The sequence below is a fragment of the Odocoileus virginianus genome, chromosome 33 (genome assembly GCF_023699985.2).
Source record: "Odocoileus virginianus isolate 20LAN1187 ecotype Illinois chromosome 33, Ovbor_1.2, whole genome shotgun sequence".
Classification (NCBI taxonomy): domain Eukaryota; kingdom Metazoa; phylum Chordata; class Mammalia; order Artiodactyla; family Cervidae; genus Odocoileus; species Odocoileus virginianus.
Window position 1 is genome coordinate 40328830 of NC_069706.1, and position 22837 is coordinate 40351666.

At 62.0% G+C, this 22837-nt stretch overlaps 1 protein-coding gene across 2 annotated transcripts in view; it reads left to right on the top strand.

Moving 5' to 3' along the window:
* PRKAR1B (protein kinase cAMP-dependent type I regulatory subunit beta) overlaps window positions 1–21855 on the top strand; it is a 69890-nt gene extending 48035 nt beyond the window's left edge. For both annotated transcript variants that reach the window (XM_070460644.1, XM_070460645.1), the window contains 4 exons: window positions 4267–4327; window positions 9323–9444; window positions 20442–20523; window positions 20706–21855. In XM_070460644.1, the coding sequence (XP_070316745.1) occupies window positions 4267–4327; window positions 9323–9444; window positions 20442–20523; window positions 20706–20878 (438 nt within the window). In that variant the 3' untranslated portion in view covers window positions 20879–21855. The remainder of the gene's footprint in view (window positions 1–4266; window positions 4328–9322; window positions 9445–20441; window positions 20524–20705) is intronic.
* Window positions 21856–22837: the final 982 nt, after the last annotated feature.

The window sequence follows — 22837 nt, forward strand, 5'->3', positions numbered from 1 at the left end:
AGGTGGTGGAGTGAGTTCCCAAGAGGAGCCCAGCGTCTGCTGGAACAGTAGGACCACAGCCCTGGGCAGCCTGCGGGCTGCTAGGCCCCTTACTGGGCGACAGTCATTTTACATTTCCTTACGTGCAGCCACCTCCTCTCTTCACATTTTGGGTGTAGGTGCGTGCATCTGTGCAGGCCACAGTGGGGCTGTTGGGAGCAACGGGGCCAGTGTTCACAGAAGGCTCTGGAGATGAGTTCCTGGGCGGAGGGGGCCCTTCCCAGGCAAAGGTGGCTGCACCTTCCTGTGCCCACTCAGTCTCGTGCTGGGACCCACCAGGGGACGGGGAGGCTGATGTGCTGGTGGAGGAGATGACAGAGCAAACCTGGCTCCTGGTGACAGTTTCCAAAGAGGATGATAAAGCAGAAAGGGCAAGCGGGGGCAGGCCCGCTGTTTTACGGAAAGCCCTGGAGAACGCTCCCCAAGGTCCCCTGTGACGAGGTGGTGTTGAGCAGAGGCCTGCAGCGGGGAGCCCTTGGCCATCCAGGAGGAGAGAGTCTGGGCAGTGGGAGCAGCCGCTGCAGAGACCCTGGGGTGCGGGCCTGGCTGGTGTGTGTGGACCAGCGGGGAGGTGGCCAGGATGCCAGATCTCAGGGCGGGGGGCGGTGGTGGGAGGGCTGTGTCCTCCGGCCCTCTGCCCCCAGGGGTCCTGGACTGACTCCCACTACGCCAGGCGCCCCTGCAGGAGCGTGGGCAGAGGAGTGGCAAGGGCCACCGGGCCTTCCAGGTGAGGGTGGAGAGCCTTTCGGATTGGGCAGGGTGAGGGGAGCCGGGAGGCTCTGGCCGGCCACGCTGGTCTGGGGCAGTCCCCTCATGTCCCAGGTCCCTGGCCCGAGGCCCCTGGGAGCTGAGTGCTGGTTCGTCGAGGGAGTCACGCTCCTTGGCTGTTGGATGCACCCGGGGTGACTGCTGGCCCAGCTGCTTTTCCGAGCTGGTCAGGGGATTGCTGGAGGGCCTGGGCTGAGGGCAGCCCCCAGCGTTTGGTGACGGTGTCTGCTCGGAGCTGACTCCTGTGGTCCTGCGATCCAGGGGTCCTGCCAGCCTGGAGGGAGGTCACCGAGGGGACACATTGCCGGGAGACCCGGGGCTGCACGTGCCCCTGCCACGGGCCCTCAAGCCTCAGTCGCCCCCAAAGACCAGCTGGGCCCTGCAGCTTGGGGGGCTGTGGTTGCGGGCGCTCCGGGACGTTTAGGATAGGCCCTGTGCGCTCAGCCCCGTCTGTGTCTCGTCCCGGGGGCCCCGCTCGAGGGTCCTTTGTGGTCAGGGAGGGCGGTCAGTTCAGTCCTGGGGGCTCCTCGACCGCACGCTCTGGGGTCGTCCGCTGGGCGCCTGCTGTGTGCAGGGGCTGTTTTAGTGCCTGGAGGCCCTGCCCTGCCCTGCTCAGCGAGGCGCGTCCTCGTGGAATGCAGCCCCCTCTCTTTGGTCTCAAACCTGCCCGGTCCTGCCTCCCCTGGAGGGCACCCTCCCCCGTGCTGGCTGCTCTGGCGCACCTGGCCCCGTTGCATAAGCCATTGTTCCTTTACCGCCATCTGCACCGAGTCGTTCTTGGCTGTGGGATTTCTGTGGCTGGAACCTTATATTCAGGGTAGTTCCCAAACCACGGAGGCAGCCGGCGCTTCCTCTGTTTTAATTCTGGATCCCTGGGCACTAAGAATAGCAGCGGCCGTGCCCAGAGCTGGCGGAGCCCTGCGTTTCAGGAGGAAAATGACAGTGCAGCCCACTCGGAAGGGAGTGTCCGTGACAGCGTCCGTTTCTGCATCAGACTGCGGCCTGGGCGGACGCGGGTGCGCCTGCTGAGCGATGAATGGACCCTGAGCTGGACATGCGTGGGGGGTGCTGGGAGGGGGCTGGTGTCTCCAGGGAGAGGACCACCCCCCTCTGAACCCCAGCACACCCGTCTAGGAGGTGGCCTTGCTCTGCGCGGTGCAGACGGATGGATGGAGCTTGGTGAGACCAGCCACACCCGCCGATTCCGAGCAGAGTGGGGCCTTCACCCCGGGGCCCCGGACAGGGGCCAACACCCCCAGACTTCTCTCCTCCAAGTCAGGACTGTCTCTCCCTGACTCTATGTGAGGCCCAGTTGGAGCTGATGAGCATAGAATCCTGGTGCGGAGGCTGGGCTGGGGCTCCAGAGCCCCACCTGCCTGGGGTGACCCGAAACCCTTGGAACCGCGCCCTGAGCCCCCGCCTCACGTGCTTGGGCCCCTGCTCCCGTCTGTGACGTGGAGCAGTGGGGCCTGGGGCCCACTCCTCATGGGAGCTGGGGTGGGTGGTGGAGAGCTTCGTTTCATGCTGCAGGGCCGGCTGGGCCTTCGTGTATAGGGGAAAGGGCGCTCGGAGCAGTCGGTCCAGCTTGGAGAGTCACCTTGCCCGCCGTAGATGCCTCCTCAGCCTGGCAGTTCTGCACCCTCCCCCGAGCTGCGCCCTGATTGCCTGGCGGGCAGGAGCGCTGTGAACGCTCTGGACTCAGGGGTCAGGGGTCAGGGGTCGGGAGCCTCCAGGGGCCTTGGGCGGTGCTGTCCAGGGTGTGTGCACTTTGGCTGGAGCCCTGCTGTCCTCTGGGACCCGGGTCCCCCGCCTGTCATCAAGGCCAGCTCAGACCGTGCGGGTGGGGCAGGGCAGGGGAACCTGTACTTTACAGACGTTTTAGGTTCCCGTCTTAGGACAGATGCTGCCCCTGGGCCCGCGGGGTGCAGCAGCAGGAGCCTCTTGCTGGGCAGTGGGTTCGGGGTGGCCTCGGGCCTGCGCCAGGCGGTCGGGGCTGGGGGAGGGCATGCCCCTTGCTGGGGTGGGGTGCCCCATCAGGAAGCGCGGTCTGCCCCCCGTCCATCTGTCGGGGTCAGTGGGGGTGCGGCTCTGCTGTGCTGGGGGGCCGGGGTGTGATGGATGGTGGCTGGAGGAGTCGCAGGGGCCTCGAGGCATTAGGTGGCGGGTGGGGGACATAGGTGGTCGTGGCCTGACGGGACCCCAGCACAGAGACGGGGAAGCTGAGGCCGCAGGTACCAGGGAGGAAAGCTGAGAGGGGCCAGGGCCTGCTCCTCCCGGCGGCCTGGGTCCCTGTGAGCAGCACTCGGGACGCGGGCCCAGGCGCCTGGCATCTCCCCCCGTGGCCTCGGGCAGGCCCTGTCCTGGCGCCGGGGGTCCATGTGGTGCCATCTCACCAGGCACGAAGCCCCCCGTGACTGCCGGCAGACAAGCCCCCAGGTGGGGGTCCTGGCCGGCCCCCGGCCTCACCCTGGAGGAGAGCTCTGATAGGAGGCGCCTTGGTCGGCCTGGGAGGCGGTTCTCACCGCCCGAGGGTCCCAGGCAGCCGCCTCCAGCTGTCGTCCTGAGGCGGGAGACGGATGGGCCGGTTGTGGCGGCTTTAATGTCTGGGGTTGCCGGGCAAACACGCCTGCATTCCAGCGGGCGGGCGTAGCTGCTGGGAGGTCAGCGGGAATATAAATTATCCTTCAAAGAAACGCCTTTCTCCGGGCCAGTGGTGTCTGAGGTGGCTCAGCTCCGGCTGGGGGCTGTGCTGAGCTGAGCAACCCGCCCCCGTGAGTGTCCAGACCTGCCGCCTGCGGACACACAGGGCCTCGCGAGCCCTGGGTGCTGCCGCTGACCACCTGGACACCGTGTTCCCTGCGCGGCCACCACTGCGCGCTGCAGAACCACCGTCCCTGCCTTCTTAGTCAGCTGTGAGGGGGTCTTGGGTCCCAGCCCTGTGGGGGCTCTGCTGGATGAAGGGGCCCCGGCGAGTCTCTGGGCTTCTTGGAGGCAGGCAGGGAACCTCCAGAATTCTGGAATCGAGATGCTGCCTTTGCAATGTTGATCTGGCCCCGAACCACGGAGTCACGGGAGCTGACAGGGAGGCGGAGCCCCGGGGCTACGGGGCTGGGGTCCCCCCACCAGGCCAGTTGACTGATGTTTGCTCACCCAGCCTTCACGGAATCCTGTGGGGACAGGAATTAGGATACCCCGTTGTCCAGATGAGGAAACCAAGGCGCCCCTTCCCTTGTGAGTCTGGGCGAGGCCGTGCGTTGTGTGGAACCCTGGGGGAGCGGGCGGCCTGGGCCCCGTGGTGGCGGCCCCTCAGACCCCTGCTTGCTTGAGGGGCTTGCGGGACACGGAACGCCCTGAGGGCCTCCTTTCAGGGGTTCAGGGTCACATGGGGATTTGGAGAACGTGGGAGGGATTGGGGTGTGAAGCCCTCTGAACACCTGCTTCTCTGTCTCCTCCCTGCAGGGCAGCACGCTGAGGAAGCGCAGGATGTACGAGGAATTTCTCAGCAAGGTCTCCATCCTGGGTGTGTGCCCACCCACGCGCCGTGCACACCTGGGACGCGCACACACGTGCTCACACACACGTGCACACACGCATGCAGTGCCCCCCCACGCTTATTGTGCATGCAGGCGTGTGGGTTCCTGTGAACACACGCATACGCGCTGTCTTGTGTCTGCCTCCATCCCTCCGTGCTGTGCGTGTCCATCTGTCCATCCTCGGAGCCGCTCTCCCCACGCTGGTCTGTCTGGAGGTCTCACATGTGCCCCTGTGTTGAGTGTCTTTCCTGACCTGTCTGGGGGTTCCCTCTGTGGTTGTTCCCCCTGCTCTTCTCGTCCTGGGGTCTGACAGACACGTCGACCGTGCCCCACTGGCAGTGGGGAGTGTCAGAAAGTGCCCCCAGCAGCATCTTTTTGCGGTTTGGACCTTGCTCTGAGGTTCAGGACAGAGCGCTGTCGTCCTGGCCCAGTCGCCCAGCAGTGCGAAGTCTCCATGCCTGTGTGGGGCACTTGGGAATTCCGCGTCGTTTTAACCAGCCGGGGTGTGAGTAAGTGTGTGTTGAGCAACTCCCATCAAGGGCCAGGAGGGCGACCTCCTGAGGAAAGTGTTGGCTCAGAGCTGAGGCCCCAGGAAACCACAGGGAATAATGGTCCCAAAACAGTTCTGGGGGGAAGGTCTCAGCCTTAAGCCCCAGGCTGGATGCAGGTTTGTGGGTGCAGGTGGCGAGTGAGGTTCAGCCTCCTTGTCTCGGAACCTGTGGGCTGAGGAGGGGAAGAAAGGAGCAGACCCTGGGGCTCTAGGACGGCGAGGAGGCAAGAACATGTGATGGAGAAGAGGCAGTCTCTTCAGGAAGTGGTGCTGGGAAAAGTGGACAGCTGCATGTAAAAGAATGAAGGTAGGGCTTCCCTGGCGGCTCAGTGCTAAAGAATCTGCCTGCCAATGCGGGAGACACAGGTTCGATCCCTGGTCCAGGAGGATCCCACATGCCGCAGGGCAACCAAGTCCATGCACCCCAGCTACGGAGCCTGTGTCCAGAGCCGGAAGCCACGAGGACTGAAGCCCAAGAGCTGTGGAGCCGGAGTCTGCTCTCCGCAACGAGAGGAGTTACAGCAAGAAGCCCGCTCACCGCAGCCGGAGAAAAGCCAAGCAAAAGCAGCAGAGACCCGGCCAGCCAAATACGCACAGACAGACAAACCCTAAAAAGAGAAGGACATCGAAACATTCCCTGACACCACCTACCAACACGCCTCTAAATGGATGAAAGACCCACATGTCAGACTAGATACAATAGAACTCCTAGAGGAAAACACAGGCAGAACGCTCTTTGACATAAATCTAAGCAATATCTTTTTGGCTTCATCTGCTAGAGTAATGGAAACAAAAACAAGAATGAACAAATGGGACCTAATTAAACTTAAAAGCTTTTGCATAGCGAAGGAGACCATAAACAAAATAAAAAGACAACCTACAGACTGGGAGAAAATATTTGTAAATGATGCAATAGACTAGGGATGAATTTCCAAAATATGCAGTCAGCTCATAGAGCTCAATATTAAAAAAAAACAAACAACCCAATCAAAAATGGGCAGAAGATCTAAATAGGCGTTTCTTCAAAGAAGATACAGAGATGGCCAACAGGCACATGAAAAAGATGCTTCCAACTTTGTTAATTATCAGAGAAACACAAACCAAAACTACAGTGAGGTACCACCTCACACTGGTCAGAACTGCTATCATCAAAAAGTCTACAAATAAATTTAGGAGAGGGTGTGAGAAGGGAACCCTCCTACACTATTAGTGGTACTGTAAGTTGGTGCAGCCACTATAGAGAACAGTATGAGATTCCTCAATAAACTAAAAATAGAGCTCCTACATGATCCAGCAACCTCACTCCTGGGTATATATCCAGACAAAACTATAATAAAGATGGGTGTGCCCCTATGTTCATAGCAGCACTATTCACAATAGCAAAGACATGAAAGCAACCTAAATGTCCATCGACAGATGAATGGATAAAGAAGATGTGGTACATGTATATACATAATGGAATATTACACAGCCACAAAAAAGAATGAAATAATGCCATTTGCAGCAGCATTCATGGACCTGGAGATGATCATACTAAGTGAAGTGAGTCAGGAAGACAAAAAAACCACCATGTGATATCACTTATATGTGGAATCTAAAAAAATGAACTTATTTGCAAAACAGAAAGATGCTCGCAGACATAGAAAATGAGCTTATGGTTACCAGAGGGGATAGCGGGGGTGGGGTGGGAGGGGAAATCAGGAGTTTGGGATTAGCAGACACACATCGCTATATATAAACTAGATGACCAGCAGGTGCTACTGGAGGGCACAGGGAACTATATTCAGTATCTTGTAAAGACCTGTAGGGGAAAAGTTCTGAAACAGAACAGAAGGGTGTAACTGAGTCCCTTTGCCATGCACTGAAGCTCACAGCATTGTCAACCAAGCCCGAGGGAAAGTGTTAGTCGCTCAGTCGTCTCCGACTGTTTGCAACCCTGTGAACTCTGCAGTCCATGGAATTCTCCAGGCAAGAATAGTGGAGGGGGCAGCCTTTCCCTTTTCCAGGGGATCTTCCCCACCCTGGTCTCTTGCATTGCAGGCAGATTCTTTGCCATCTGAGCTCCCAGGGAAGATGGATAAAAATAAACTATACTTCAGTTTTTATGGTTAATAAAAAAACAGGGACATGGCTGAGGATGGTCCTCAGCAATTCCCACAATGACAAGAAGATGGAAAGAACCTGCAATCTGTCATCACAGGAAGGGACGCGTGCCCGGGTGTCTGTGGCGCAGGTTTGCCTCCAGTGAGGCACGTGGACGAGGCCTCCGCACGTCAACACGTGTCAGGACGGGTCGGAGACACGTGTGTGTCTGCACAGTTTTGGCAGGCTGCGTCGAGTTTACAAAGCTGGGCTGCAGTAAAGGTGTGAGACCTGCTGGGAAGAAGCTAACCAAACCCTTTAAGATTAAAAAACAGTTCCCCCAAATCCCGAACAGCCGTGGCCTCTGGGGAAGGAGAGAGCTCAGGCTGAGACAGAGGGACTGGGTCTTGTCAGTGCACGGCGTGTCTGTGAGGAGCAGCTCCGAAGCGATCGTGGCCAAGTGGTTCTGCGATTCCATTCAGGACAGATGCTGCCTGTGTCGTCCGTTCCAATGTTCTGATTATTTTTTCCACATCACAACGGGAAGGGCACGACTGTGGAGTCAGGGCCCCAGGCGCTATGAACGGTGGGGGCAGGTGGGTCCCTGTGGGAGTGGCGGTGGCAGGCCCGCCCCGGGGCAGCCCTCCTCGGGCTTCACGGGGGGAAGCAGAGACGACCCAACCCCATTTCCCAGGGAAGAAGCAGACTGCAGGCTGGGGCGGGAACACAAGGTCTCCTGGGAGGGGAGTGGGTTGGACTCAGAGCTGGAGGGCTGTGGCTGGGAGCAGTGCCCGAGGGCCGTGTACTCCTGAAGCATCGCCCCCGGCAGGTCCCTTCCCAGCAGCTGTGCCTGCCGCTTGCTCGGCTGTGCCTGGGGGTGCCTTTGGGGTGCCTCCGGCATCTCCTGTGGGGCTTCCAACAAGTTCCTCAGCAGCATTGAGACTCCCCCAGAAGGGTGGCATTGGGGTGACCCCACGTGGGCTGACCGTCCACACCTGGAGCCCAGGGAGCTGAGTGCAGCAAAAGTGCCCTGAAGCCTCCGCCTCGGAGGTCAGGGCCAAGGAGTCGCCCTGCCAGCTTCTCCCGACACTTCTCTCCCAGGGTTTGCATTGTCAGGGAGGAAGCCCCTATTCTCCGACCTTGGGACGTTCAAGGTCTCAAGTGTAATAGAGAAACCTACTTCCTGAGCCCGAGGCTGTAAAGTCAGAGGCTCCCTTGCCCTGGAAGGAGACCAAGCGCCAGTCGCGCGTTTGCCGGCACTGGTGTCCTTGCGGGGAAAAGCCGTGATCCCTGCCAGAGACGCCTGCGGTCACGCGGTGGCCCTGCCGCCTCCTGCGGGTGCCGGGTCTGGATCGCGGGGCAGGTCCCGCCCGGGGTGGCGGCTGGAGGGGAGCCTGCTGCCAGGGCCCCCCCGCCACCCGAAGCCGCTCCAGCCTGGGCTCGGTCAGAAGCCTGTCCTTTGTGACGTGGGGCCCTGGCAGGACTTTCAAGGCGAGAAATCGCCCTCCTATGCGAGACCTGAAATAGATGGTCTGCTCTCTGTTTTTAGCGGCTGACCTACATAAGTGCATCTGATGAGTGCTGGCCAGAAAAGTTTCTTTGACCAAGAAAGAAGCAATCAGGCGATCATTAAGTTTTTATAAAAGGGGCTTGTTATTATGCTTTTCCTTCCAGAGGGCTGAGAGCGGATGATGATGGGGAGGAAGGTGCGAGGGAGCGGGGAAAGGTACAGGACCTGCAAGCGGTAAACCTGCCACTGGAATGAAGTGTCTTGGCCTAAAATAATGGAAGGCGGTCCGCGACTCTGTCACAGTGTAAACTCAGTCCTGTGCTCTCTGGGCTGCTGAATGGTGTCTCATAAACAGCAAACCGCGTCAGCCTCTGATGCTGAACGGTGTCTCATAAACAGCAAACCGCGTCAGCCTCTGGTGCTGAACGGTGTCTCATAAACAGCAAACCGCTTCGGCCTCTGAATTATTTAAACCCCTGAGCAGCTTGAGCGCTGAGCTGGAATTACATTGTTCGCAAAAATCCAGGCAGCTCTGTCCTCTCGAAGATGAAAGCATTTCACCACACGTTAGGCTGGACTCTTGCCCACTGCCCTGCGTTCACGGTGTTTACGTTGAACCTGTGGTTGGCGTGGGTTATGGTCAGCCCGGGTTCTGCACCCTTGTCCGCCTCCTGGCCCCAGCTCACCTGTGGAGATGCCTGTGCATCCTGCACAGAAATTTTCTGTGTTGTTCATCCTCGTGACTTAGCAAAGCCTCATCACTCTGAGGTTGTCTGGGGAGGGGCGCTGGCCCTGGGACCGCCCCAGCTTCCCATGACCTCCCGTGTCCCCCACCCCCAGCATCCTTGGAGAAGTGGGAGCGTCTGACGGTGGCTGACGCCCTGGAGCCTGTGCAGTTTGAAGATGGAGAGAAGATTGTGGTGCAGGGGGAGCCTGGGGACGACTTCTTCATCATCACAGAGGTGGGTCCAGCCAGGGCGGGCAGGGGGCTCTGTGTGAGGGCCTCAGCCTAGGGGTGCTACAGGGTCGGGGGTGAGGCCTGGTCTGCACCGCCCGCTCGGGGGCCCACCAGCCCCGGCCCAGTGCTCCATGCCCACCGCCTCCATCGGCCGTGTGGACTGTGGCCTTGGGCCCCCACCGATGTCCTCGCCCTGGGGAACTGCGGGGTCTCCCCTGGCCCCCGGGCCCACCCCATGCAGATGTTGCAGAGACCAGACATGCCAGGCACATGTGCGAAGCTGGGGGGCCCGGCTTGGTCGAGGGAGGGGAGGGGCTGCCCCGAATGGGATGTGGGGGGGGCGTGTGCATCCTGGCGGGGGAGCGTGTGAGCTGGGGGCCGGGGGGGGGGTCTCCCCGCATGGCCTCTCGTAGCCATGTGAACTGGCCGTGGTCCCCGGTTGAGGTTGGTGTGAGAGGTGGGCGCCAGCTTCCCCAACCTGGGCCCGTGTGAGTCACCGTCCGGCCTGCTGTCCCCCCACAGCGACAGCTGGCTCCACCGTAATCCATGGCGGCCACGCTCAGCCTGCCGCTGACGGGCACGGGCAGCTGTGGGGCTCTGCGTCCCCCCACCTGGGGCCAGGCTCGGCTGTGGTCCCCGGAGAGGAGCCACAGCCGCCCCGGGGTGGATGGGGTACAGGGGGGAGGGCGCCTGGCCGCGGGGCCCACCCTGTGACGCAGGCCCGAAACTATGTGAGCCTGGCTCCCTTCCTGCTGCGCCCGCCCACCCGCCGGGAAAGCACGTGCTCTAGCCCCGCACACTGCCCTCGGAGATCAGGTGCCCGCAGCACCGCGGAGGCGGCAGAGGGGGTCCCTGAGCTGTCCAGGGAGAGCCGCGCCCGCCTGAGGGCAGTGCAGAGAAGGCGCAACCCTGGGGACAGGCGGCCCGCACCCCCAGACTTGGAGCCACCATCTCGGTTTGGAACAGCGGAAGGGGGCTCCCCAGCTCTGCTGCGGGTGAGAGCGCGCGTCCTCCCATGGGCAGTCCCCTTCTGTGCCTCGGGCCACACGCTCACCCCGTGACCAGGGGTCCCAGGGGGCTTGCTCTGGACTCCTGCAGAAGCCCCTCCCGGGAGAGTGCCTGCGGTTCTTCCTGCTGCCAGCCCGGCTGCTCCCACGAGTACTGTCGGAAGGCTGGGGGTCAGGAGAACCACCCTGGGAGGGTCTCGACGGGGCCCACACGAGCTTCACAGTGTGCTTTCGGGAACTGGGGCCCTGGCCGCCTTCCGGTCCACGTGCCAGGCACACCGGAGCCCCAGGGCTGGGGAGCCGTCCACCTGCAGCCTTCCTGTCCTGGGGCAGGTGACTCATTCGACAATCATGTTTCTTGAAAGAAAGGGAAAGAACCCCAGACAGAACAAATTACGATTCCTGCCAGCGAGGTCTCCACTCCATAGACCGAGAGATGGCAAACCTTGCGTGTCGGCTCCAGCCCTGGCTGTGACTTCAGAGAAGGCCCCCGCCTGCTGGTGCCAGAAGTGAGCCCACGGGTGGAAACCTCAGCTTCACTCGGAGCATTTGCAGGCCTTTCCTCGCAGGACTCAGGCTGTGTGCCTCTGGGTCCCTGTTTTACTCTCAGATCCTCCTGCAAGTCCTCAGACACACCGGGGTCTGGCTCATGTTTTCTGGAGGACGTTCTAGCAGAAAGTTACTCACATTCTCTGAACACAGCCAAGGAGGTATGTGGTGTGCACTGGCCTGCACTGTGTGTTTTCTTTTTTGAACATTTGAATTGTCAATATTTAAAAATCAGGCTGAGTGCCAACGAATTGATGCTTTTGAACTGTGGTGTTGGAGAAGGCTCTTGAGAGTCCCTTGGACTGCAAGGAGATCCAACCAGTCAATTCTAAAGGAAATCAGTCCTGAATATTTCTTGGAAGGACTGATGCTGAAGCTGAAGCTCCAATACTTTGGCCACCTGATGCGAAGAACTGACTCACTGGAGAAGACCCTGATGCTGGGAAAAACTGAGGGTAGGAAAAGGGGACGACAGAGGATGAGATGGTTGGATGGCATCACTGACTGGATGGCCATGAGTTTGAGTAAACTCCGGAGTTGGTGATGGACAGGGAGGCCTGGCATGCCGCACTCATGGGGTCGCAGAGTCAGACATGACTGAGCGGCTGAAGAGCGACCGCAATCGGGTGTTTCACCTGAGAACCTGGATCAGCCTCTGGACCGGCGTCTGCCCGGCCGCAGTCGCTGCCCAGGTGCCGTGCTGCGTGCCTCGCCCCTGTCCCCACCCCGCCACCTTGCCTCGCTGTGGGCTCTGCACTCACTTGCAGGCCATTGAGTTTGCAGCCTCCGTTCTTAAGGTCTAGAGGCTGAGGGGATGAGAGCTATTCTCTGGGGCCAAGGGCTCCCCGTTGGGTCTAAGGCCGCGGGTGGAGAAACCGCACCGCTGTGACAGGTGGCGTGGAGGGCGTCCTCGGGGGGCCGCAGGGGCCGTGTGCGCCGCTGGCCCAGCCCGCGAGGGCGCTGCCCCTCCCCTGGGAGCCTTGGAGAGCAGGCGGCGGGCCCCAGAGGCTCCACGTGCGTGGGACCCTCGCCGTGGGGTGTGGCTGTGTGTGTGCACACGTGTGTGTGAGTGAGCGCTGTGAGTGGTGTGAGTGCTGCTTCCTGTGTCCCGGGGTCCCTTGGGTTGACGCCCTTCAGGCAGAGGGTGGGTGTTGCTGACTGCTTGTCTCCGCTGCCCGGGGCTGGGTGTTTCTTGGCGCTTCCATTAGAGGCCGTCAGAGCCGGGCTCCGTGCTCGTCTTCGGGGGCACAGCTGGAGCTGCAGTGTGGTCTGTGTTCCGTGGAGCGGGCTCCCAGCAGAGGTGGGGCAGCGGCCTCCCCGGGGGCCCTGATGCCTGCTGCACAAAAGCTGTCCTGGGGGGCCTTGGGAAAGCGACTCCAGGCTCTTTGGGAGCTCGGCTGAGTGACTGAGGGCCCCCTCCCCCCCCACTGACTGGGGTGGTGGGGGTCGGGGGAGTGTGTGGGGGTGACTCCCAGGAACCACGGTGGTGCTGGCCCCAGAGGGTAACCCAACCCCCTCAGAAGGTATGGCTTTCACAGCATTGTGAGATGTATTTGAAGTGGTCTCCTTGGCAACTTGGATATTTTTTGCTTTTCCTCTGATCCACCAAACTAGGGGAGTCACGGTGGGGCCTCAGGGTTCACAGGCGTCACGGGTTCAGAACTGAAAGGCAGGCTCGGAGCGTCCGCGGCCTCACGCCGTGTTTCCTGCCTGTGGTCCCGGCCACTTCTGAGTGGGCACGGTGTCCCCCAACACGAGCCCACCCTCCCCTGAGCCCCCTGTGGTCCTGATTCCTCTGGAGGATGTGCTGGCACCTCTGAGTAGATTCCTTATGCATGCTGCGTGCGTGTTTGTATGATTCGGTACAGCGTTGGCCCACGAAGCAGACCGCTGGAAAGGAAAGGATGTTTGCCCTGTGGATGTGCTGGGAAGGGCCCAAGCTGCTGGACCCAGGTGCCAGTGGGTCTCCAGGTGTTTCTGCAAAGGTGTTTCTCTGATGCAGTTGACACTGACATCCGCTGACCTTGAGGCCGGGCCCCCAGCTGCCCAAGGAGTGGGGAGTGTGGACTGGCAGGCCCTGCCCCTCGGGGTGGACCTGAGCCTGTGCCGGGTGCAGACTGCCCCTGGCTCCGCTGCCGCTCAACCCCGCCTTCCGCCAGGCCTCTGTCCGCCCCCTGCTCTTCGGGTGGGGGTGGGCTGCTTTGGGGGCTTCGTCCCAGGTGTGAGGGGCTGACAGGGACCCCCTCTTGCACAGATGTAAGGGCTGGCTCCTGCACACAGTGGACGCGTCATTACCAATGCCTCCGGGTGCCAGCCGGGGCTCGGCGGGCCCCGGGGCCTCTGCCAGGCCTGTGGTGGGCGCTCCTTGTTTCTGGGCTCTGAGTCACACCAGCTGTCTCTGAGGCCGTGGGGGTCTGCCAGCCCCTTGGACAGCGGACCCCAGTGCCCCGGGAGCGTGTGCTCCAGCGGCCAGAGCAGGCCTGCGGTCGTCAACCTGGGGCCGCTTGGACATGAAGACAGAAGGCACAGTGGTCTTTGCGGCGCCTGGCCCTTGGCCTGCAGCTGTCTGTGGCGTCCAAGGCAACCCCACCGCTCTGGGACCCCTACTAGTCACCGAAGGCCTGAAGTGCCTGGCGGCCCGAGGGGTCTTGGCTGCCGACAGCAGGAGCCGCGGGGCTCCTGGCAGCATCTGCAGGACACAGCTCGGGGCCTCCCCAGGGAGGGGCTGGCAGGCGGGGCCCCAAGAGGCACACAGGCTGCCTGCAGCCCTGGAGACTCAGTTCACCCCCGGAAGGCTCTGGGCGCAGGCGGGGCCTGGCCAGGGTCTCAGTCTTCTTGGACACGGCCCACTCTGTGGGTGACTCCACGCAGCAAAGCCTCAGGGGCCTGCGGGCAGCTGGGCAGAGCCGCTTCCCTCCAGCCCGCTCCCGCAGCCAGGAGGTGTTGCCATGGAAACCTGAAGTTGGACAGTCTCCTCTCTTTGCAAATCACTTTTGTGAACATCCCTGACGTCGAGCGGCCACTTTGAAGCAGCCTCTGGAGGGGGCTCTGCGTTCACTGTCATCTTGGGAACTTTTAGGGAGACCCCCAAAAGCCACCACATGCCGAGCCGAGGTCACGGCTGCTTGTGACCCCGCCCGCCTGTACCCCCACTGTGCACCAGGCCGAGGCTCAGTGCGGGGGCGATGGCCACCGCTGGGCAGTGTGCAAGGTGTTCGCCAAGGCGGGAGAACCCCTTGCTGCAGACCCGACCTGGTCCCACGCAGAGACGAGGAGGCCAGGGCGGAGCTGTGCCCTGGGTTTCGGTGGGCTGCGTGCAGATGTGGGAGTGCAAGTCCTCCAAGTGGGGAAGGTGGGCGGGATGTCCAGAGGAAGGTCGGGCCCAAGGCCAGGGGGGCCGTGGGGTGGGCGGGCAGGCACCGGGGGCAGACCGGACCAGACCCCTGCCCTACAGACAAGGGCTTCGGACCCCGCCCCGAGCCCCCTGCAAGGGCAGGGACGTTGTGTCCAGCTGCCCAGGCTTCCTGTGAGCCAGACGATGGCAGCAGTCCTGTCGGGGACTCCTAGCTCCCCAGGGGCCTCCTGAGGGCCTGGGGTCTGCCTGTCCTGGACCCCCCACCATGGGCCTCCCCCCGCCGAGGGATGTCCTTCGCGGCTCAGCCACAGGGGCCGAGTGGGGAGGTGCCTGAGGGCGTCCCGCATCTGCACAGTGACGGTGGTCCTGCCGTGGTCGGTGCCAGACTCTCGTGCCCAGGGCAAGAGCGGTGCCCGAGGTCGGTGTCAAAGCACGGCCGTCTCGGTCCAGAAGGCAGCAGGAAGACACTCTCCCCTTCCAGGCTGAACCAGATGAGTGCTCCTCCAGAAGCCCAGCTGGGCCTAGCACCATCAACCCGCACATCCGCCCACCCCGCCCACTCAGCTGTCTGTCCTCACTGCCAGCTCGGTCACCAGCACTCAGCGGTCTCCGATCTCGGCCGCGTCCTGCCTGTTTAGAGCCTGTGTCTCTGAAGGGTGGCTTCGGTTCACAGCAAAGTGGAGGGAACATGTGAGGTCCGCTCCGCACGGCCTCCCCACAAGGCAGCCCCGTCCGGCGGCGGGCTTCCCTGTATGCGTTCCCGAGGCCCAGCTCGGGTGCTCAGGCCCGCATCAGCCGCCACCGCATCACATGAGCAGCCTCCCTGCCCACCTGGCGCTCCCACACTGGCCCCAGCTCTTCAGCGTCCCCCAGCTCCCTTTTCCTGGTGGTCCTGTAGCTGGAATCACGAGTCTGAGGCCTTCCCTCGCCGGTGCCTTTCGCCCGGGGACCTGCATGCGTGTCTCCTCCGTGGCTCTTCAGGGCTGGAGGCTCCCCTGTGTCTCGTGCTGAATACAGTCTACCGTCTGGATGTTGGTGGTGTTCACTCACTCAGCTGTGTCTGACTCTCTGGACCCCATGGATGGCAGCATGCCGGGCTCCCCTGTCCTTCGCCAGTTTATGTATCTGTCACCTACAGAAGGGCACGTTGGTTGCTTCCAAGTCTTGACACTTAAGGAAGCTGCTGCAAGCATCTCGGTGCAGGTTTTTGTGGGCTGGTGACTTCAACCTCACCCTCGGGGTAGATACCGAGGAGCTCCATCCACTGCCGTATCTCAGAGGGGTGGGGACCCCCCGATCTGGTGTCTGCTTGGTGCTTGTGCACGCCTCTGCTGGCCGTCTGCGGGCCCTCGCGCCCCTGCCGGCCGTCTGCGGGCCCTCGCGCCCCTGCCGGCCGTCTGCGGGGTCTCACGCCCAGATGGCACAGCTCCTGTCTTGGGCGTCTCTGATGTCCCCTGCAAGAGTCAGAGGAGCCTAGGGGCTCTTGGGTCCTGATTCATCGCCCAGGGGCCTTGTCCTCTGGGGGCCAGGGCTGGGGGCCTGTCTTCTGGGAGCCCCCCTTTTATAGCCTGTACACCTCAGTCGCCCTTTCCTTGGGGAGGACAGCTCCCAGAGCCAGCCACGTGGGCACCCCTGGCCTCCAAATGACCTGACCACATCCGCTTGTGAGCCGTCGGGCTCTGCTTTCCCTGGTCCTCGAGGCAGCGACGTTCGCAGACCACAGACATGGATCCCGAGGTCCCGTTTTCTCCCTAGCACCAGGTGGGTAGAGATAAGCACCGTGCATAGACCGTGGCCGTACAGACGCCTGTTTTGGCCAAGGAAAATACCATAGACATGCCGTCCTGGACAAATCAGCCTGTGGGAATGTGAGCCCCCACCCCTGCCGCTGCCGGCTGGCTGGGAGGGGGCGGCCCGAGGGCGGCTCCCTGCACGCTCTCAGCCAGGCTGCCCCGGGCCTGCACTCCTGGCTGCCTGCATCTGGCAGTGGCTGGCAGCCTGCCCATTCTGCAGATGAGGAAACTGAGGCTTGTGGGGGGGGTGCCTGGGTTTTCCCAGACAGTGGCCAGCATGTGGAGGAGCCAGGCCTGAGCCGTGGGAGCCGTGCAGAGCACGGGCCACATCGGGTGCTGCAGGTGGGGCAGGTGCAGGTGCACGCCTTCCTGTACCTGCCCCCATGTTCCTTCTCTCAGTTGCCGTTTAATTTATGGGAAGTGATGCCGGTTCCCATTTATGGCCATGATGTTTCTTTTAGAATATATATTTGTTTAAATAAGTGTATTTCCCTGGTGGCTCAGAGGGTAAAGAATCTGCCTGCAATGCAAGAGACCATGATTCAATCCCTGGGTTGGGAAGATCCCTTGGAGAAGGGAATGGCCACCCATGCCAGTGTTCTAGCCTGGAGAATCCCATGGACAGAGGAGCCTGACGGGCTGCAGCCCATGGGGTCATAAAGAATCAGACACGACTGAGCGACTGACACTTCACATTTTTTGTTTAAATAAAATAGTGTTTCCTCTCCCTGAAGTTGGTGTCAGTGGGCCCTGAGCCCGAGTGCTCACTGCAAGGTGGGCCGGGGCTCAGGTTCAGCCCTGTACACGGACACGCGCGTGTGTCCCTTCCCTCGCCGGGCTGGACGCGCACGAGGGTTGTGACAGACTCTGTCTGTGCCCAGCGGCTGGAGCCTGGATGGAGGCATTTCTCTCCCTGGATCCTGTCTGCCCAGCCCCGAACCCCGACCCCCCTGGGGCTGCACCTCGGGTGCAGAGCTGGCAGCCCCCAGCCCTGACCCGTCTGCTCTGTCCCCCCAGGATGCGGGTTCTGGGGGCGCCTGCGTCTGCCGGTCCTCGCTGGTCAGTTTTCTTAGTCCTCAAGCAGCATCCGGCTCACAAGTCAGAGAGGCCTGGGTGACGGCCTGCAGGATGGTGGGGGGGGTCCCTGGGGGGGCAAGGCTGCCCTCCCTGCCTCGCTGGGTGCAGCTCCCATGGCTGGAACCGTGACTCCTGACAGCCGTCACCTGCACTATTGGGGGCTCTGGGCCCGGCTGGGGGGCAGTTTCGGAGAGCGGGAAGCCTGAGGCACTGCTTCAACGAGCACGTCCCCCCTCGACCTTGGCTGCCTCCTATCTCATAAACGTCACGCGTGCCCGTTGTCGAAACCAGAGTTGATTTGGGTTTCAACTCTGTAGAAAAATTTTAAAAATGAAAAATGTTTCAAGGAAAATGGGTCTCTTGTAATAACCCCGTCTCCCCCAGGCTCTGGCAGGGACATTTTTCTCGTGCGTCCTCCTGGGCCGACTCCTTTGTGACCCGGTTTATTTTTAGAGCTGGGCTAGAATCAATGAGTGAGAAGTTTGGGGAATATGATCTGGATCCTGGCAAATATGTTTTTCTAGCCCCCAGAGTTCCGGTGCTCAGTCCCCGGAGGACGTCTGTGCTGCTTTCTCTGCCGTCTGGGAAAGGAGCTCGGACAGGCCGGCTGCTCTGGGCCTGTGATGGTCTCTCCGGGGTGGGAAGAGCTGGGTGTGTGCTGGGCACGCCCGGGGCCCGTGTCGTGGGAACGCCTGGCCCTGCTGGCTGAGGCCCCACCCCACCGAGTCCATCTGCGTGTTTCCCTTGCTCCCGCCCCAGCTTGCTGATTGTGCCTTGCCAGGACAGGGACCGCCTGCCTTTGCATCAGGGCCCGGGGGTGGCGGCTGGTCGGCCTCAGCTGCTGTTACGGAGACCCCCAGGGCCGCTGCAGGGCTTCCCTGCCTCATGAGGTGGCGCCCCACGGTCGTCGCGGGCACCCCGGGGCGTGTGGCCCTGTCCCGTAGCCCAGTTGCCCCGGGCGCCCTTGGCAGACGTACCCCGGTGGAGGTGGGGCTGCGGCAGCGGGGAGAGAGTTGGTGCAGTGCACGCCCCGCCGAGGACACGTGGTCTGTGGCCATGTGCCTGCAGCCCGGACGTGCGAGGACCTGGCAGGGGGCTGGCCTGTTCCCTGTCGGTTCTGCTTGTTCGGGGCTCCTCTGAGTACCTTTCTGTGCGTCCATGCTCACAACGTCCAGCATGGAGGGTCTGTCATGACCTCGGTCTCCTGAGCCTCCGTGTCAAGGCCCTGGTGGGAAAGCTCTGTCCATCTGTCCCAGTGGAAACCGATTTCATCTCATCAGCCTGTGTGGATCGTAAGACGGGCTGGCCTGTGCGTGACCAGGAGAGATGCTGTAGTGACCGTGGGGGACTCGCGGGTTCCAGAGAAGATGAGGTCTGGGAGGGGTCCTCACGAGGTTGGGGGCAGCTTGGGGGGAGACAAGTGAGAAGCAGAACGGTGGCCAAGCCGAGCCCATCCGTTTTCTGTGCCCCAGGCCTCAACCCTGTCCCGAGTGGGCAGGGCAGAACTTGGGGAGGGGAGCCAATCACATTGGCTGCAGGTGAGCTTGTGACCTGCTCTGGCCAGTGAGGTGTGAGGGGATGGTGCCTGGAGCTTCCAGAAGGTTTTCCTGTGGATGGCATTGGGGAGGCATTTGGCAACTCCCGGAACCGTAGTAGCCACGGTCCCACCATGAGGATCCGACCGAGACCACCAAACAGGAGGCAAGGACAAGCCTAGGCTCACACACATCTGTGGGCCTCTGAGTTGGCCGGCCCTGAAGCCCTCCTGCATCTTCTGGTTTTGGGGATAGCAGTTACCCTTAGTAGCCTTCAGACACCTTGAGTCGGGTTTTCTGTTGTTTGGAGCTTGAAGTCTCTCAGGTGCACTAAGCCTTGAGTAAATCAGAAAACTTCACTTCCATCACTGGGGTCCTGACGAAAATGATCCAGCTGTAAAGTGGAAACTTGTCTAAAATGGGAATGTAAGTTGTATAAGTGAAAAGGCATGAGTGCAAATGATAATTAGGTAAATGTGGCATCGTCTCCAGAGAGTCGCTGCGGTCCTCGTGGTGCCATCAGCCAGGCACTGACTGCCCTCCTCTCCAAGGGAGAAGGGCTCTCTCCTCTCCGTGACGTCAGCGCGAGACCATGTGTCCTGCAGGCCCCGCCCCTCGGCCCGGGTCTGTGGGCATCTGGCCCAGGGAGCACTCCTGGGTGGGTGGAGACGTCTGCTGCTTCCAGGCCCCTCTGTCTGTCCAGTGGCGTCGTAAGCACCCCAGATGCCTGGGAGCCGAGTGGCCCTGTGGCTGGAGGGTGCCAGCATGGGACTGCCCAGGGGCAGAGGTCCCAGGCCCAGTGGGCACAGGCAGGGTCTTCTGACTGTGTCTCTCGCTGCCCAGGCAGAGGGGTTTACTGTTAACCCGGGTGTGGCCCAGCCGGCGCTCATGATCTGGGTCCTGGTGAGCTGAGTCCGCAGGGAGACAGACTGTGCTCGTCTGTATGGCTGGGGCGTTGGCACCAGCTGTCCAGGCTGGGGGCACGCGTGAGCAGTGGATAGCTGAGGGCCCAGCGGGCGCGAGAGGACCCCGGTGACGCAGGAACCCTGTCCTGGGGCCCCGGCTGCTCAGCCATGATGTGGATGTGCCCCGCTGGGGGCCAGGGTGATACAGCGGGCGCTGTGCCTGTCTGCGAGGCTCAGAGCCACTGGAGGCTGTGTGGGCCGGTGGGGTGGCTGGGGAGGCTTTGCGCTGACTCCTCAGGTGCGTGGGAAAGATCCCAGTTTGGATGAGGTTCCAGCCCCCGACCCCAGGCACCAGGCCAGGGGCTCTATGTTTGGAAGCCCCTGGGGCTGGCTTGCGGCTGCCAAAGCTGTGTCTCAGGTGTGGACTGTGGTCTTGTTCATCACTGAGCCCTGGGGTCTGCAGGCGCCCTATCACTTAGCGGGGGAAGAGCAACCCCCAGCCACACTGCTCCTGTCCTTGACATGTAGGCCAAGGTAGGCTTGGAGGAGCGCTGCCCAAGAGGTGGCTCCAGATTCTGCCAGTGCCCGGCCCAGGGGGTATCCAGGGGGTGCCCTGTGCCGAGCACGGCTCCCGGAGCCCACACCTCACTCCAGGCAGGGGCGCACGGAACTGGCAGGAGAGGGTGCAGACAGTGCCCTCACGGGTGAGCCCAGGAACCCCCACCCTGGCCCGCTGGACCCCTGCTGGCCGACCCTCACATGCGCCCTTGGCCTCCGCAGGGCACGGCTTCGGTCCTGCAGCGCCGGTCCCCCAACGAGGAGTACGTGGAGGTAGGGCGCCTCGGGCCCTCTGACTACTTCGGTGAGTGCAGGGCTCTGTCCTCGGAGGGGTGGCCGGCTTGCAGGGCCCCAGGCGGGCCTGGGTTGGGCTCCACGGGGGCGCAGGAGTCCCGGGAGGCCTGGGCGCCTGGATGCCCGTCCTGGGCGCTGTCCCCCCGGGGAGGGTACCCTGATGCCCACAGCCCTGACGCCCCTCGCCCCCAGGGGAGATCGCACTGCTGCTGAATCGGCCCCGGGCGGCCACGGTGGTGGCGCGGGGGCCCCTCAAGTGCGTGAAGCTGGACCGGCCCCGCTTCGAGCGCGTGCTGGGGCCCTGCTCCGAGATCCTCAAGAGGAACATCCAGCGCTACAACAGCTTCATCTCGCTCACCGTCTGAGCACCCTGCTGCCCTCCGGGAATAAACGTGGTGCCTCCCGGAAGGCAGCCCTCTCCCCGCCTCCCTGCCCTGTCCCCCCTCGCGGCCCCTCTCAGGGAGCCCACCCTCTCCCCCATCTCCTGGGGTGCAGGCAGCTCCCCAGACCCGGCCCAGGCCTGGGGATGTGAGGCCTCTGAGCTGCGGCTGGTCTGGGGCGATGTCGTCCCTTTTCTTGGAGCTGGAAGCTGAGGCTGCAAAGCTCAGGCCCCTCCCTCAGACATGCGCCTCCCCCAGGCCCCCCAAGATGCCGGGGTTGGGGATGCTCTGGTGGCTTCAGCCAGGCTCGGCCTCAGGGTGGAGTTGGGGGCGGTGACCTTCCCCTTTCCTGGAAAGCCCGGCACATGGGCCAGTTTGCCTGACCGTCAGGGCGGGGGCCACCTTGCTGGGCCGGGACGCCCAGCAGGGAAGAACCCCCTGTTTGAGTCTGGGGCTTCCCTGGGCACGGGAGCCCTGCCCCCCGGGTCGGGAGGAGCCCTGCTGCCCCCACTGCTCCACAAAGCAGCCTCTCAGAGACTGGAGGGAGTGCAGGGACCTTCTGAGCACACTCTGGATGCAGCTGTGAGTCACCCTCCGGCAGACAGGCCTCTGTTACCTGGAGCGTCGCCTTGGAAGGCGGGTATCTGGGCCTCTCCCCGAGTAGGAGTGTGAGTGAGGCCAGCCTGCGGCCCGCACACCTATGTTATCCATCAATTGCCCCTGGAAGTGCCGCCAGGCCTGCTCTCAGCGGAGCTGGAGCGGCCAGGGCCTGTGCCCATCGGACTCCCAGTGACCTGAAGTACCAATGAGACAGCGCGGTTACCCCGATTGTCTCCTGCCCATGCGTCCTGGTCTGAGGGGACCTCTGCTTTGCCTCAGTGTTTCTGTGATGTGTGAACCCCACCCCGTTTATCACGATGTTCTGAATGCTGCATGTGCTATTAAATGTGCAATGAAGTACATCTTCCTGACTCCGGGTTTTGGTCTAAAATTTTTAGAGAAGATTTTCTTCCTTTTGCCTGTCTCTATTGTGGTAAAATAGTCATAAAACTTAGCGTCTTAACCATTTGTAAGTTCAGGGGCATTAAGCGCATTCACACCGTTGCTCAGCCACCACCCGTCTCCAGAACTTTCTCAACTTCCCAGATGGAGACCCTGTCCCCATGGATGCTGGCTGCCCTCCCCCAAGCCCAGCCCCCGGCCCCTCCCCCTCGTCTCTGTCTCCTTGGCCCTGACTCCTCCGGGGATCTAGAACTGGGGTCAGACAGTGTCTGTCCTTCCGTGTCTGGCTCATGGCTATGTCCTCAAGGTTCATGCATGATGCAGCCGGGCCAGCATTTCCTTCCTTCTTAAGGCTGAATCACATCCCGTGTGAGCGTGGACCACATTTCGTCTCCATTCACCCACTGATGGCGATGGCCCCTGGGGCTTTCAGCCGTCTGTCACAGTCATAGCTGATGAACTGGCTGCGGCCCCCGGAGGGTGGGGGTGCTGGCAGCTTTCAGGGTGTGAAGCCATGGGGCAGGAAGCAGGCCCCGGGCCCCCCCCAGGGGACCACGCTCTGACGGCCTGGGGGCAAGTTTCTGAGCAGTGGCTGGGGAAAGGGGTGACGCTGGGGAGCACATGCCATCCGACCCTCCCATCCAGACTTTGGGGGGCAGCGGGCTTGCGCCTCCCTTAGAACGGCTGGCTTGAGACCACCGTCCACCCCGCCACCACATGGGGGTGCATGTCGGCTGTGCCATTCCCAGAGAGCCCTCGGGCCAGCTTTCAGGCTCCTGCTGTGAGTGTGCGAAGGGCCCACTGCCCAGGGACCGCCCAGACAGGCTCCCTGGGAGAGCTGGGCATGGCTCCAGGATGAAGTCTGAGCCGGGGAATGGTCTTGACCCACAGAGAGTTGTTGCTGCTGGACTAGGCAGCAGCTTCTAGGTTGAGGACGGCGTG